General features: G+C 38.3%; 1 protein-coding gene across 3 annotated transcripts in view; it reads left to right on the forward strand.

The window, feature by feature from the left end:
* TSHR (thyroid stimulating hormone receptor) overlaps positions 1-17,655 on the forward strand; it is a 75,449-nt gene that overhangs the window by 44,444 nt on the left and 13,350 nt on the right. For all 3 annotated transcript variants that reach the window (XM_010583792.1, XM_010583793.1, XM_010583794.1), the window contains 5 exons: positions 386-460; positions 1,708-1,782; positions 5,265-5,342; positions 6,343-6,411; positions 15,778-15,855. In XM_010583792.1, coding sequence (XP_010582094.1) covers positions 386-460; positions 1,708-1,782; positions 5,265-5,342; positions 6,343-6,411; positions 15,778-15,855 — 375 coding nt within the window. The remainder of the gene's footprint in view (positions 1-385; positions 461-1,707; positions 1,783-5,264; positions 5,343-6,342; positions 6,412-15,777; positions 15,856-17,655) is intronic.

Genomic DNA, 17,655 nt, shown 5'->3' on the forward strand with positions numbered 1-17,655 from the left:
AGGATTATTATATATCAATACTGAAAGTTTTGCTTAACTTTTCTTTTTACTCAACTTGGCAGACACAAAACTCTCACCATGGTCACCACAAGTGATTGCTTTGATTTTAGGACCATGCAGACAAAGGATACACAATCAAAACTCAGGTGCTTCTTCCCCCCTTACTTAAACTAGCCAGTCTCCAGGACCACATCTCTCCAGATGGTAATTCATCATTGTAAGATTGCTCAGAATGCATAGTGGTCTTGAGCTAGTGCTGGCCAGTACAAAAGCTATTTGCAGGAATTAGGTCCCTGAAATTTCATTTTAACGTTGCTGATTTCTGTTATGATAAATAATTAAATATTAATGATCAATGCGGTAATGTTCCTCCCTTTTTTTACAGTGAAATTCGAAATCTTAGAAACTTGGATTACATAGATCCAGATGCCTTTAAGAATCTCCCACTTTTGAAATACCTGTAAGTATTTAGCACCTGTAACAAGTTGGCACTTAAGCCTCACAGATGACTCTTTACACTATAGCAGTTTTGTTTCTTGGCATTTCATTTTGGAACTGTTTGCAATGTTTTCCCCTGTTGCTTTATTTTACTGACAGAAAGCCAGCTAGGGTAGGGGTTGGAACTTTGACTACTTTTGCAAGAAAGGAAAACACATTCACAAATTCATCAGTAATTTTGCCATTCTTCTTATCCATTAAATGTCTGGAATACACTAATGTTTCCTTGGCAAAATTCCACAGCTAGCTTTCTTCTTATAAGTGCTGTTTTACTATATTTTTGTAGGAAACAGCGAGAAGGGACCTAACAGAAATATACACATCTTTTATATTTACTAGATATTTACACAGGGTTTTAAAGCATACCTGCCAGCTAAATGTGACAAGCCCATCTATAGACACCTGATTTCATATGACCTCTATGGCAGAAAGAAATCCTGAAGAATTCTCTGCATTCCCATGAAGTGTCTAAAGAGCAGCACAGAGTAACCAGACCATGAAATTCTAAAATTACAGCATAGGAAAGAGAGATGAGAAAGATAATAACTTCTGTGATTTTGAGTAATGTTTGGAAGACTGTAGAAAGGACTGTGTGTATGTGTGTGGTGAGGGTAGCAGCAAAGAGGAAAGATGTTTCCAGATTTTTCCTATAGATCTGAAAGCAATAAAAAGAAAGTAGTCAAAACAACTTCATTTCAGGAGAATAGTTTTAAAAATTGAGAACTATATTTTGTTAAGTTATTCCCACTCTACAGGAGTTCAGAAATAAGGGGCATTAACTGTTTTCACATTTGAAGACAGTTTCCCTTTTTAGAGCTATTTGAACAGCTCTTAGCCTCAATGAAAGATGGAGGATTTGGGGGTCCAGACTATTATCTGAAGCAGCCTTAATCTCTCAAGTGAATCCAGAATTATAATTTTTCTTCTCCTTACCCACCTCACAGGCTACTTCCCTCTGCGGATCTCCTTAGCTGTCTTATTATTTTGTGTTCCCATTTTTTAGATTCTATAATTTATTATAATCTGGTATTTTGATTTTTTTTAATTGTTATTGCATCCTTATATTTTGGACAGTTGATTATAAATTAATTGATTGACAATAGAGAGGGGGAAATAACTGTCCTGCACTGTTGAATGCTTTAAATACATTTTTTGTGGTTGTTCAGTGATCCAGTACATGTAATTCTTCCTGTTTCTTCTCTCTTTCAGTGGTATTTTTAATACTGGACTCAAAGCATTTCCAGACCTCACCAAAATCTACTCATCTGATGTGAACTTTTTACTGTAAGTATCTGTCCTCACAGCTGATTAGAACACTGCCATCCTCAGATCCCAAGAAAACCTATAGCAAAGGCTTCCAAAGGCTTTGGAGAAAAAATATCAAATTAAGTCTGACAAAGCATTTTTCCTTAACCTATATTTCAGTCATCATTAGTACCAAATCTGGAAAGTGCCAGGTCACCTAGCACTATACATTTGACCTGGATGAGAGACATGGACACAAAAGAACATTTCTCTTGAATTAGCCAAAGCACATGATGCACAACTTCTACAGGCCTTTTGCTTTTATTTTGTTTTTATAACGGCTGTGCAATACCTGAATTAGTCTGAAGTCAGAATAGTGTGACACACAGGACCTGATCTGACATACAGCCTGCTAACATGAAATCATCCTATCCACATTGTTCTAACAAATTTGTGCTGGTATGGTGAGCTCATATTGCACATTTTCTGATGCTACTCTTCATTGAGCTCCTATATTGTTGAATCATAACCTCCATTGGCTGTCTGCCTTCTTTCTTCCGACCCCACCCTGAGCACAGAAGACTCAAGAGCAGGAGAACTGGGCAGTCTTAAGAGCAATTATTAATCATCACACCTTTAAAAAGCTCAGTGTTGGCTGAGCTCACATTTTTAGGAAGATTTTGGTGAAGACTTATTTTATCCAAAATATGTTGCTTCATACAATTAATGCTTTAATAAAGAAAACAGAAAAAGCACTTAAAAGGCAAATTGCAAAAGCTGAGAAAGAAAGTAGAGCTTTTAAGTCACTTGACCAGGAGCACCTTGGTTTCATGACAGCCTTAGTAGTGAGGTCAGCTCAGGCTGGCACAGCATGTCTTTAAAAAAGAGGACTACCCATCTCCCTTCTGTCACTCATGCTTTTTTCAGAGTAGCTGAATGAGATGCATGCTCTTTAAGATTGACAGTATAGGCTTCTATGAACACACACTTTGCCTAAATGCCCTTAACCAGCCTTACTTGTAGAGTCACATTTCAAGTACAAGTCTATAATACCACTGAAGGACCAAAGCACCAGAACTGACAATTGCCTACTTTTAAGCTAGACTTCCTAGGTGGAGCCATCTCTCATTAACTAAAGTCCTCAGCTGGAAAGAATTTGCCTATTAGCAAGCTTTGCTAATTTAGTTGAGTTTGCTCACATAAGGCACTCTGACATAACACTAAGACCTTCTTCCTTTTGCATGCCTTAAAACCCCTTTCCTTTAACTGATTTAAAGACACCCCCTCCTTGTCTTTTTTTTTTTTAATATGGCTTGAAGCAAACTGCAGAACAATTTCTTGCTGAAAGAGAAAGGGAACACAAATGGGGGAGGGAAGTCTCCCACTATTATCCTTAAAGTATTTCAGAAACAAAGAGTTCTGCTGTAAACAAAAGAAGCAGGTGTTTCTTGGTATTCAGAAAGCAAAGATGACATCCATCTTTGTGCCCTAACCTGCAATTTAAGTTCAAATTCTGGGTTGTAATCAAGCCAAGGAGGAAGACCAGCTCAGATGAAGACTTGCAGGCTGACACAAGGTAAAACTATCTTGTTCGCTACTTAGTCCTAGAGAGGAGTTAACAATCTTATATTGTAGCAGTGTTCAGCTAGAAGAACCTTGGCTGCTGAATGGGCTAGGTAAAAGGCTATTAAAAATAAGAAGTATTATGCTAGAAGGTGACTTGCAAAGTCATGATTGATGGTCTACCCCAGGCATTGTTTCAGTGCTGCTAAGGGCTGTTCTTAGTTAAGAATGGTCAGTCCCACTGTATTCATGGTCTGCCATTGGCAAGACAAACCTCAGAGCAATGTAGAAATGCTGGTTGTTTTGCTAAAGAGTTGAGACTTGTAGTGAGCAATAAGATCTTCCCTCCCAAAGATCTTCTGAGTCTAGAGGTAAGCCTTATGCTAACTCATGCTCCGAAACCTGGAGCTGCTATGTTTGCCTCTGCTATTGGCCTCCAAGATTGAAACCTGAGTCAGCCAGAGCTCTGAGTTGGATACACCTACATTTGAAGAGCTATTAGGGAATTCCTCAAAGACCAAAAGGGCTTTAGCTTAGATTAAGCTCTACTAGATTGTAAATTAAACACTACCCTTACTGAGTAGGGAGAACCAATAATTAAATAGACTAGATGAAACAGAAGCAGTTTATACAACCATCTGTGTCCTTGCTTCCAACCACTCGGTGACTAAGTGGCATATGTTTTACTTCTACCTTGAAAATTTTTTATAAAGATCACTAAAAAAAAAATAAACATAGGTCTTACTTGCTAAAGACTTCTTAAAGAGTAGACCTGCACTTTCAAGGGAGGTATTTCTAAACATTGCTATCCAATGAAAGATAGCCTTTTTGTTTCTTTCATCAAGAAAAAAAAAAATCTGCTTTTGAAGAATAATAGGTTTCTAAATGATGAATACAGTATAGCTGGGGAAAAAGCATTCATTATATCACTATTGGTCTTTGAGGTCAAGCAACTTACAAGTAAACATTTGTTTAGAAAAGTGTGGTGGAAACTACCTATCGGTTAAAACTACTCAGAATGAAAATGGCTGTAGTACAGTTCAGTGTTGGCACATATACATGCACGTATATAGCACAGAAAAGGAATGAAATTGTTCCTGTCACATGGGCAGCTGTTAGGACTTCTCGGCCCATGGGCATTATGGTCTTGCCTTACTAGACCACATCTAATCCATAAGCTGAAGAAAAGAAAAATTTGCAGAATATTTTGGTTTCCAGACTCTAATACGATTCAGGAAAAAGCAGAAAAAGGACAATCAGACACTTTGCTCTACCCTTTGTTTCTACCAGCTTTTTACTCTCTCATCTCTCCAGTTTAATTGTAGTAAATCTCTTTAGTTTTTCTTTGTCCCTTTTGTCACAACAGAGTTTTGGTCTGAAGATACATAGTATTTATTAAGACTGCAGAGTGGGAGTAGAGAAGTATTTAAGAAATGACAGATAGTGAAACACTGCTTTGGACAATAGTTCAGAATAATCATTAGGTTAGATCATATAATAAGTTATTTCACTTGTGCTAGATGCATTTCTGTAAACTGAAATGCCTCTGTCCTGAATAATGTATTACCTGATGTCTTATCTGAGCTTAGCTAGAGAGCAGGATCTCAGCTCTAAAGTCACTTGGGCTGCCTCAGTTGATGCTGCAGCATTATTTACTTTGCTAATTCTCTGGCTTATGAGACAAGGGACCTGTCTGTGCTGTTAACCACTATAATCACATAGGCTGGCACACCTAATCAGGACTATAAAACTTACCTACTTCACAACTCACTTCCTGGATGCTAGAGCATGCTGGATTTTTAATCATCTCACATGTATCTTCTGGCCTTAGATATAACTAAACAAGTTATTCTACACTTCTGTTTATTATCAAGGCAGAGAACAACAAATAGTAAAGCTGTTCTGGAGAAGCTCTGTTGGGCAGATGTTTGATTGTGATGTTTTGTCTCCTTTTTCAGTGAAATCGCAGATAATCCTTTCATGACTTCAGTGCCTGCAAATGCTTTCCATGGGCTTTGTAATGAATCTCTAACTCTGTAAGTTCTTTCAGTTTAAGTCACAAGGCAATTGCCTCTCTCAAGATATGGTAAAATGTTTAAAAAAAAAAAAAGAAAAATCCCTGTCCCACTCTTTAGTAGTCTGTAACAGAGAAACACCATAGACAGGTAGTATCCATAATCTAGTTTGCATAAATCCTTTACTTTGACAGTGATTTGAATCAGCCCTGCTGCTTTTCTTTAAGCTGGCTTGACCAAAGTGGTTTTGCTTTTGTATGACTCTAATGCCAGTGAATGGTTATACTGGAGAAAATCAAAGGGAAAAGTTTGCAGAGTTCTCCTGTAAAGCCACAGTATGGTTAGAACTGCGTCTAACTTTTTTGCAACCTAAGTGGCATATACCATGAAAACTAATGGGTGGAAAATGTCAGAAGAGTTATATTTGAAGGAAAATTGTTAAAAAAAGTTCAGTTATGCAAGTCATACACAATGTGAGCCACAAGAAAAGGCTTAGGGGAGTGAAAATGACTGTAATGAGTTATGACCTCAACTAGGGGGAAGAGCACTAGAATGCAAAAGAATGAATTCTAAAGAATTTTTTTAAAAAAATCTTTTTGCTCTAAGTGACCAAAAGAATGAATTCTTGAAACTTGGGCAGGCCTGACAGTAAAAACATACCTGTTTTGCTAGGTATTAATTCCCTTAGCCTTCCTTAATCAGTCCTAGCAGAATTTTGTTTCCTTGTTTTTAGTTTGAGGGTGGGAAAGTTATAGCAAAGTGTTTTAGTCTAGTTCTCTCTTTGCTGTAAAAAGAAGTAAAAGACGGAATACCTGCTACATGGTATTCTTGATTCAGCTACACTCAAGAATGCTGCTGGGCATTTGTTTGACCTTGCACTATAATTGCTGCTTCTTCAAGAGATTAAAATTAATCCATCCATAAATGTGCTGTTGCCAAGAAAAATGATACATAAGATGTTAGGTATTCAGGTATTGAAGCAACCCAAAATACACTTTTTTCTTTTTTTTTTAACTTGCAGCAAACTCTACAATAATGGTTTTACCAGCATCCAAGGCCATGCTTTTAATGGGACAAATCTGGATGCTATGTAAGTAGCAGATCATTCTCTTCTTTCAGAAAAAAAAAAATATAATAAATACTCTATGCTTGTTGGAGGCTCTCAAATACATATCTTATTCTAATTATTTTTAAGGAGCAAAGAGAGGGTATTAATTTCAGCCAGCGATAAAAATATTGGCACTTAATGTCTTTTGCAGTATGCTTTCATTTGGCATGCATATTTATAGCTCAGAAATAAAATCATGGCAGGTAATTCCAGTGTGAGTTTTGTTCTGGTTTAAAGCTACAATAAAATTTCTTCTGATCAGTAACATTTCTAAGACAATTTAGAAGATAATTATGCTGTTTTACTTACAAGACAGTTTATTTTAGTAAGTGTAGCAGTGATAATGGTAGCAGCCCTTTCACAGAAAACTCTAATCTGCAACAAAGGGAGTGGTGTTGGAAGCAATTCAGAGGAACCAGTCACTTGCATTGGAAATGGGAGATGGGCATCTCAAAAGTGTGAAGCAACCATTTCAGCTTTGCCTTCACCTTCTTATAGTTTCTGGAAAACTAATACTTAGTGACTGAATATCCTTTTTACACCATAGCCCAAATCATCTGCCTCAATCATTAACACAGAACAAATCTCAATTCCAGAGGCTCCATTCACTTTGGCAGAGCTTACTCTGGTCCTACAGAGGCTTGACTGAAGAGTCTGGCTGGCAGTCTCATGAGTAAAGAAATTACTTCATCATGAGCTTCATCAGAGAGGTATCAGGATAGATATGATTATTTTCAGTACTTTATTTTAAATTGGGCTTGAAGTCTATAAGAATTCTATAAGAGCATCCTTCACATGATCTTACTCTTTCCAAACTGCCTTTTTTTTTCCTTAATAGCTAAGCTAGACTTCTTAAATTTTGAAAGGTTTAAGTTAAACTAAAGACCTGGAATAGGTCTTATTTTACTCACATTAGTTCAGTTACTTTGAACTTTCATAGGAGAAAGGAAGTTTTTCATGATGACATAGTGTTTGTACTAGCGCCCACAGAAATTGCAATATGTAAAATATGGCAAAATGAATCCAGTGTCTTGACTGAATCCCTCTAAGCTGTATATGCAATACTTAAAACCTTTCTAAGCCTTAGCCAATATATGAACTGTGTTGGCTCTTCCATTTCTTACATTTTGATGAAACACAGGTTGGAGGTGATTTTGTAGGAATTTTTCTTTTTGCTTCTCTGATAGCGTGCAAGTGCTATTGCTTCTGACCTCTTTGGAATTTTTCCTTATTATTAAAGAATCGAGTGAAAATGTAGTTTTAGAAGATCTGGAGTCCTAAACATCTGCTTTATTGGAGTGGGTGGAAGTAGAGAAGCAGGAAACACATACTAGGTTCTGCAGATACTGCTTGCTTACTTTCAGAAAAAGTTCGTAATTAGTATTCTTTAAGGGTATTTTAGTATTCTTTAACGTGTTGAGGGTAGAGGGCCTTACAGAGAGATCTGGATAGACTTGAGAGCTGGACAATCACCAACCGTATGAAATTTAACAAGAGCAAGTGCCAGATTCTCCACTTGGGGTGGGGTAATCCTGATTATACATATGAACTGGGGGACGAGAGGCTGGAGAGCAGCCCCACGGAAAGAGATCTGGGTGTTTGGGCTGATGTCAAGTTGAATATGAGTCAACAGTGTGCCCTGGCAGCCAAAAGGGCCAACCGTGTCCTGGGGTGCATCAGCACAGCATAGCTCGCCAGTCGAAGGAGGTGATTGTCCCACCCTGCACTGCACTGGTGCAGCCCCACCTCAAGTACCATGGGCAGTTTTGAGTCCTCTGTATAAGAAGGACATCAAACTGTTAGAGTGTCTCCAGAGGAGGGTGACCAAGATGGTGAAAGGCCTCAAGGGCAAGCCTTACGAAGAGCAGCTGAGGTCACTTGGTTTGTTCAGTTTGGAGAAGAGAAGGCCGAGGGGTGACCTCATGGCAGACTACGACTTCCTCAGTAGAGGCAGAGGTGCTGATCTCCTCTCTCTGGTGACCAGCGACAGGGAACAAGGAAATGGAATGAAGTTGCATCAGGGGAAGTTCAGACTGGACATTAGAAAAAGGTTCTTCACTGAGAGGGTGGTCAGTCACTGGAACAGGCTCCCCAGGGAAGTGGTCATGGCACCAAGCCTGTCAGGGTTCAAGGAGCATCTGGATGATGGTCTCAGTCATATGATTTAGGTAAAACTAAAGGAGCAGGAAGTTGGACCTGATGATCCTTATGGGTCCCTTCTAACCTGAGATACTCTATGATTCTAAGCGAATCTTTCCAGGGCCTGGCTATGATGCACTAGTTAAGCAAATTAAAAACAAAACAAAAAACAAAAAAAACCACAAGAGAACTAAAACCAGGCTTACTTTCAGGGCTTTATCTACCAGCAGTAAAAATGGTTTATTACAACAAACAGTTTTCTCCTAATTAAATCGTATGACATTTACTTGGAGCAAAGCACTGCTCCAGATTTACAAGGCAAACTAAGGAGACAAAGCCTTTATCTGTTTGATAAACTACACTGAAATTTCTAAACTAATTTTCTGAAGTAGTTTGGTTACCCTACGCCAAGATAAGGTATAATTTTGCTAAGTGCAAGCTTGGAGATTTGTTGCTTCTAGCAGCAGCATTAAGTTAATGCAAAAGGCAAATACTTCATTTTCTGTATTCTGACATTTCTAATTTGAACTCCTGTTTATCTACCACTGTATAGCAAAAAAAGTACCTGTTTTCCTCAGGATCTGATCCATGGTCCTTTGGACTTGATGGAACTAGGAGCAAAAAGAAAGTAAGAGGAAAAGAGTGAGGGAAAGAAATGTTAATGGGTTTTGATTGATGACCTCAAGGAGGAAAACAAGTAACAAAGGAAAATAATTGAAAACAATAATTAATTTTTGACAAATCATTCAAAGACTCCATGTTCCATCCATAAATCAGAAGACATTTTGGGAATCTCGGAGGCTACCTTCTACCACGCAGTGTGCCTTTCTACCACTCTTGCAGTATTAAAAGACCTATATAATTCAAAGACATCAAAACAATCAATGCAGATATAGGTGTGGAACCAGGCATAAATAGTTTCCATTGTCATACTGAATAATAGCACTACCTAATAAATTTTCTCATCCAACAAGGATCTGTGTTTTACAGCAAACCACAGTATTGCTGTGTATGTTTTACGAAGGCAGGGAAGTAAAGAACCAGGAATGAAGGGCCGAATGACACTTTACTGAACAGCATTCACCTGAAACTTGAATCCCTCGTTCTAACACATCATTAAGGTCCATGAACTGCATCATTCCTGCAGACTTCTGCAAAGTGGTGCTCCTGCACCAGTGTTTATTTCTGTAAGGAAAGTGGTGAGGAAAGAAGATCTTTTAAAACATATTTCCAGTGAATGGCAAATATATTTGTGATGAGCTTTTACAGAGCTGTCTAAATTACTGAAATGGAAAGTGTGCAATCTCAAAATCTAATTACAAAAATAAACTCCAAGGGAATATATTTACTTTGGGTTCACTTACAATGCTTGGCTTAGCTCAGAGTCAAGATAAACAATGGTGTAGAAAAAACATATGATGAATCCTTAATACTGCTCATTTACCAATGTATCTCTTTTGCCTGTTCTCCCTTTCTTTAACCTGCATTTCATAGTCCAACAGGATGCACAGATAGATTACCATTACATGTCCAGAGCCCATTTAATACTATAGTGGTGATACTTAAATGTGTGGCAACATATTATTTTTCTCCGTGTTTGTTAAGCTCTGCTGCCTTATTTTAAAATCAGAAGCTGAAAGAAGGCAAGCAGATACTATCAAGTAATGCACAATTCCATAAACCAGTGAGGTATTCCAACTAGGAACTTCGGTAACTTTACTTGGTTTTTAACTAAGTGATCCTTTGGAAGAAAATTTTGCTAAGCCTCCCTTTTTCCCTCATCTGGCTGTTCATTCGTATTCCATCACTCCCTGTGCTGATAAAATTGGTTGTGGGACTGCAGTAAAACCTTATCAGTGAAATAATCCAGTTTAAGAAAAACCACCAAGAAAGGTGTGTCCAGCTACAATATGGGGGGTGGTATGAATGACCTTGGACTATGGAGTAGGAGAAATAGAAATCCTTTAACACGGAAAAAAGAAAGGTATGTGGAACTATATGTTAGTTAGTTGAAGTAGTTGGTCAACATTTTTCATTCATATCCTTCACCCCCAGAAGAAAATACACTTTTGGTAAAAGTAAAATATTTTGTAACAGTATCTTCAGACTTTTCAGTGTTTTTCATCTCAGTTGAAGATTTTGAATAATCAGGATTTTGTTTTTCTTTTGCCATCTCATGCTTTTCACATTTGCTCTGTATCTCCAAAATGGTGCCCCTAAAGAGCTCCCAGAATGCCCTCAATAATTTAACTGTCATACTTTTGTTTATTTTTAAGGAAGTTTTCTCAGAGAGAGATATATATCTATTTCTCCTTTTTGGATACTATAGCAGTGGTGTACTCTTCAGCTTTTTTGGTCCTACAGAGTTGCTGAATATCATACCTGGTGGTTGCTCTTATAAAACAGACTTTAGACTGTAACATTTTCAAACAGAGCATGTGTGCCACTTAAGCTGAAATCGAAAGTTGCTTTTCCTCATGTGGACTCTCTAACCTGTTGCTTTATAAAGCATGCATTGGTAATGTCTGAGTATCTCTGTCATGCCCTGACATGACATTGTCCTGTTTTACGTAGCAGTTGAAATGCCCTATTGCTGTTTCATGTCCTCGGAAGATCCTACTCAGCACACTGCAGTCATGTTGCTTTCTGGTAAGGCTGAGACTTAATGCAGTATTTTTCCCACTTAGCCCTGGATCTTGAGTCCACAGAGACTCTGTGTTAGTCACTGGCATAGTTAGCTTACTGATCTGATTTGATTAAAAGAAGAAAAAAAAGAAAAGCCGCCTTCTACTTACAGCACTATGAAACCATCAGCATATCCTACTCCAGATTCAGCATTTACTACTCCAGCTTTCCTGCATACTTGGCACTGTGGTATTCATGGCTATGTGATTGCCTTCCACCAACTTTCTAAAATGACTATTAGTCTGGTGTCCCACTGAGGACAGATTTCCATTTCACCCTTGTGATTTCCAAGACTTCCAACATTTGTTTAGACACATGGGTACCACTGTTGTGGTTTTTCTTTTCTGCAGTGTATTTAAATTACATTCTATACCATTTAGCTATCAGTAACAACAGGATTAAAGGCACTCTTAGGAGCTATACTGGCTATACAGGAACTTTCTTTGTCAAATTAATATTTACCACAGTCTTATTCTTTCCATTTACCAGAGATACCTGTCAAAATAAAAGGGCTTAAACAACTGAAATTAATTAGCATCAGGAAATTGTACATTCTGATGGGCCTGACTCATGTATGTGAAAACTGGCAGCTAACACTGCAGCCCTTCCTTGGTAACACATGGTTATGAACTTCCTGAAAGTCTCTAGCTAGCTGCTTCTATTTGTAAGTTTGAAGATTTTTATTGTGTATGTAAACTATTGTATTTCAGGTTTATCACTCACTATGGTGTTCAAATATCAGGGGAAAATATTTCAAAATTTGACAAGCAATTATCTGCTTGTATAATGTCTAGTTACTAAAGCAGGCAGGTTTTATTAGGTCAGGCAGGTTTTTGTGTCCTTCAAAACTACAATCTAGATGTTGATTGAAATCTTGGATTGATTCTTAGCTCTTGCTCTGGTTTTAATAATTTTTGTATTAGATTTGCAGACAAAATCATGAGGAAATTTGCAAATAGAAGCAAAAGCTCGCAAAAAAAGGGACTAGGTTGTCGTTTACAGAATATTAAAGTCAGTTCTCAGAAAACACAAATGTCAGGTGATACTAGAATGCCATATATTTCTAAAGAATGAAAGCTTATTTCAAACAACAATAGCTGAGAAGATGAAGCTATTTTCCTCTGTAAGAAACAAGGCTTTAGGCATGGGTAATGTCCAATGAATGACATGCCAGAAGCGTTCCTCTGGCTTGGCTCCCTAAGACTTTGTGTTGTGTAACCCAGCCGAAGTGCATTTACTTCTCATTTCTCACCATGGTGATCAATATAAGCTTATATCTAGTGAATGTTATGGAAAATTTGCCAATGACTTCAACCAGGACAGGATTAGAATCTTTACTTGATTTTTCCATACCAAGAAACAATTGCTCTGACTTCATTATTTTTACAGCTAAACCCAAGTTCATCTCTCTGACTTTGAAAGACTCTTCTGGCACAAAGATAAAATAGTGGCCTTCTGCACTTTTCTGAGTCAATTCAATTATCTCCACAGCCACCATCTCAAATGGTGTTTATGTTACAGAACTTACAATTACGAAAAGTTTGACCTTTGTATCTTTGCCACTAACTGGCACAATGGGCATGGCTCCCAGCAACTTCATGGACACCCTCTGAAATCTGTTATGACAAGATTTCTGTTGTATTTTTTGCCTTCCCAGCTACATCAAAAGCTAGCTTTAAAATGTTTATAGCAGTTACAGTACCAAACATCCCTCTCTGCTTGAGGTATCACCGCTTGCATCAGTAGTATCAAATTCTTTCTCCTTTCATTTCCTTTAATTTCTTTAATAAGTCTGGTCTGGGCATCTTATCATTTCTCTGCCAACTGCACTCTGAAATTTTAGGAAATTCCTAAATTCTGAGCAATGTCACCTGGCTTCACTTGCAATATTGTTGGTTTTTCTCCTATTTCTCTCTTTTGCTGCTGATCTTATCATTGGGCATTTCTCTGGTTTTATCTACCCTGTGAAATATGACCTCCATAAGGCTGTCGGCAAAGTTTCTGTCCTTTAGTTGGACTGAGGACTGCATCGCCTCCTCTTGAGCAATGCTTTACGGTCATCATCTGCAGTCATCTTCTTTTTCTTCATTCTTGCGCTACAAGGCCTCCACCAGTCCTGTACCCTTGTTGGTGAAATGTCAAGCAATCCTGACGCTTGTAGTTGTTGGGCCTGGGTCACCCACTGTTGTCATGTCGCTATGAGTTCCTCTTCTAGCTTCTGCTGGACCTGAGCTAGCTATAATATTGCAGTGTGTGGACCATGTTGTTGCTCATAGACTGCAGCCTCATGCTTTAATCTGTGATTTGCTACTGAGGCCATTAGACTTTACCTTTTCCACTGTACAGAAAATTGATAAAATTTATAACTGGGATAGTCACAGGTGCTACAAGTCTCTTCTGCCTAGGCACCATGGTCCTTCAGGGCCTTTATAGCATTGACCATTTTGCCATTATTTCAGCAAGGGGAACATACATTCCCCTTGACAACTTTCCTTGGCAACTTTCTGTGTTGTCCTCGTTAATGGGTTGCATTGCATTTCTGCCCTGAAGTGCAGTCTTGCAGCTGTACTATCCCCTTTGCTGCCTTGGTTCAAACCTCTCTCAGAGTTTTTCTCATCATACGTCAACAAAATGCTTGGACTGTTTTGTCTCCTTGCTTATATAGTGCCCCTCAGCCAAGAGAGCTAGATGTTCCTCCATCCTCCTCCAGGGACTACTATATTTGGTAAATGATTCTTAGTCTCATGACAAGATTTCAACTTCCATCTAAATTAAGTTAAAAAGCATGACTAGGTTTGATGCCTGCAAGCTGCTTCTCTTGTAAACATTGTGACAGAAGTTGATTGAACTAAGTAAAAACACCACCTAGGGTTTAATTGCTGGCTTAGGGAAAGAATTATCACAGTAGTATTCATGTGTACATATATATATATATGTAAGTATGTATATATCGCAACCTAATCTTCAGTCTCTTTTCGTTGCTCAGCTAATTCAGCATATTCCTGTCTGTGTGTTTAGGAGATCCAGCTCTTATAACTGCAGTCCTCCCCTCTCCTGCCTAACCAGGAGGAACCACCTGGTCAAGGAAATTAACATGCCTGCTGTGTTTTGTGAAGTAGTTTTTAGCTGGACAATTGTTCCAAAACCACATTTTTAATCTAACTCTATGTATGTCAAATATACCCAACTAATACACACAAGCTGGCACTGTATGCATAAAAATAACTCTTGGTTTTCCATTTCATCACGTTCTGTGTATATCTGCTCTTCACAGAATGTCATAAAATGTGCTCAGTACTGTACGTCCACTGTGACTCTGGCAGAAAAGCAGGATGCCCGTTCTGCTACTGCTCCTGCAGGTTTTTTAATTTATGCTTTCTCTTCGTACACCTGTAATTATGGAACTACTGAAGCCAATTATTTCTCCCAAGTCTTGCCACAAAACCCATAAATTCCATTAGGCCATTGAGAACAAAAGTCTTGGACAGAAAGGCCTCTCTAAAGCAATTTGGAACTTGACTGAATTACCTGCAGTAATAATCCATGTATTTATAAGTTTCTCAAATGACAGTTTCTGACCATGGTAAACAGGAATCCAGCTTAAAAAAAAAAATCAAGATTCATTCTAGATCAGTCACTTTTAAATCTAGAAACACAGAACTGAATTGATTGTTCCACTTGGGTTATGTTAATATTTTGAGTGTTCAATAGTCTTGCATTGCCTGTTTTTAATCATGCACCTTTAACTCAACTCTGTAAATGCCCCACTTCTGGAATCCACACTTTCTTATATGTCAGTTTCCAGAGTGATGGGAATTAATTTTGGTCCTTGATTACATCAATCATGTAATGATAGGAAAAATTGCTACTCAGGAAATTGTTCACGGTTTTCCCAAGACTTTAGAATTTATTTTTTTTTTACATAAGTTTTTTTTTTTTCTCCTTCAGATTTATCCTACTTCTCCCTCTTTTGCTCTTCTTATAACAAAACTTCATTCTTAACTGTTGACCTGTATATGGGAGCCTCCACTTGGCTATGGAGATTTTAAAGCACTTAAAACTTCTATTATCAAAGTCAAAACAAGCAGGGAATTATTTTCATGCTTGTTCATGACGTGTTCCTGTAAGTATCATATAATTCCCTGTACCTCATTCTGATGAAAGGAAAACAATATATTTCACCTTATCCTCACAGATATTTACCTGAAGATACAGTGTATGTGCATGTGTCTCTATGTCTATGACAGAGAGACAAAAAGAATATGGAGCAAAGATAGATAAATAAATAAATATGCAAAATAAATTATTATTTGTTGAGGAATTTAATTTATTTTCAAAATTGCAAACCTGTATTTTGTTCCTTGGGTACACAGAAAATGAAGTAACTGATTATGCTTCAATATGTTGTTGGGATAGGATGGTCCTTATTGCTTTTGTAGATCTGCTTAGGCAAGTAAACTAAAAGATCTTCTTTAACCTGTGGATAACTATTTCCAAATCACTGTGTTTTGTTTGTTTCTGCAGCTATCTGCACAAGAACAAATACCTGGAAGTTATCAATGATGATGCATTTCTGGGAGTGCACAGTGGACCAACTCTACTGTGAGTAGGAGAAAATGAAGTAGAGAAAGCTTTAAAAATAATATTATTTTAGGTTGCACTTTCTTTCCGACCATTATTAGCAGCAGAGCAGCAGGGATGGGAATGGCATGTTTACAAAAAGAGTTATCAGCAACAAAAGCTGTGCTTTAGGGAACTGGTTTAAGAAATACTTGCATCTTACATTAGAAATACTGTTCCTACCAATTTTTCTTCTGAAAGATTCTGTACTACAATCTGTCTTATGACTGTACAACTGTAATACAAACTAAGGACTCTAGTAGCACACATGTAAAGGAAATTGAAACAGAGATGAAAAAATAATTTTAGACAGTATAAAGTTACTTCTGGTGCTGTCTTTTCTTCTTTCTCATGTAATTTGGCTTCCAGTCTGATTTTATAGTCCTCCCGAGAACACTTCACTCAAGGAATCACAATAGAGAATGAAACAAAAAACTTTAAGAACTTGAAGAGGAATTATATTCCCTGACTCAAATAATTTAGCATGTAACATAGTGCACAGGAGTGATCACGAGGAGAACTGAAGTGCTGAAAGTGGGATTCCCTCCTCCACTGCAAAACCAGATGGTGCCAGCAGTGCTCACTCCATATAAGAATCAGGTTTACTTTCTGCTCTTCAGGAAAACAACTTATTTGTATCAGAATAATGGTGTATTGTTCACAGAAGGAATCCTAGTAGCTAGCTATAGTAACAAAAAGGTGCAGAAGACATTATTTTTCTCCCAGAATCTTTCCAACTCCAGAAAATCAGGCTGGCTGCCAGGGGCATAGCAACCTACAGTAGAAGTTGTATTGGTCATAACCACTTTATGCTAAGAAGACTTGTGTCCTTGCTGTACGAAGCTGCAACAGACCTTTGATGGCAAGGTCGTCATCAAATCTCTGGTTCCCTCTGTCCCCTGCACCTCAAGTCAGATGCATTGCAAGGTCTGTCTGTGAATGTTAACCTGTTTTCTGCTTCAGTCATCTAAATTACTTTGTCCTGTGGGGTGAAGAGGAAGATCTGGCTGAGGGCCCACCTTTCAGGGACATGTCATTCCTCCACATCACTCTCTACTACAGGGTGCACTGGAGTTATTAGCAGAGTCCTTGGGAACAGGGTCTGAGACCAGTTCTGGGGAGTATCAGGTTTTCCTTTTACCAGCTTGAGGGGAGAGAGAAGCACAGACCATTCATGGAGTCATACTTCTGAAGTGGGTACCTTAAATAATTGGACATTGGAGGGGCAGTCCATAATGATCAGTCATTCCAACAGCAAATCATGCCAAACCACTTCTGTCACACTGGGGTGACATTTTGTCTGTTTCCTAAAGTCATCCTCACTTTCCTAGTGTCACCTGATGTACCACCAGCCACCCTGTTTTGCAGCAGCTCAGAAAGATGGAGTTGGGAAGCACCAATGCAGTCATCCTCACAAGGACATGCAGGCTAGCTCTTCCTCCCCTTCACTCAATGCTTTCACTTCCCTTCCCTCTGCAAAAAGCTGCTGCAGTGCTACATAGGTCAGTAGGGATAATGTTATGTCACAACCTTCTCACCTCAAGTCTGCCTGCCAGTTGGTGAGCCATCCCACTCAGTGCTTCTCTCCAGAGGGTCTGCAAACGGAGGAAACTAGTCCAGGCCTCTTCATTTGAAGTTGCAAGGTCCTTAGGATGCAGGTGTGTATGAGAAGAATAGGGCAGTTAACACACCCCACTGTGTCCCTTGAGATACTGCCAAGGACTAACATGCCTTTTTTTTTTTTTTTTTTTTTTTTTTTTTTTTTTTTTTTTTTATTTCACA

This window comes from Haliaeetus leucocephalus, unplaced genomic scaffold, assembly GCF_000737465.1.
Source record: "Haliaeetus leucocephalus isolate CR32 unplaced genomic scaffold, Haliaeetus_leucocephalus-4.0 Scaffold932, whole genome shotgun sequence".
NCBI classification, from domain to species: Eukaryota; Metazoa; Chordata; class Aves; order Accipitriformes; family Accipitridae; genus Haliaeetus; species Haliaeetus leucocephalus.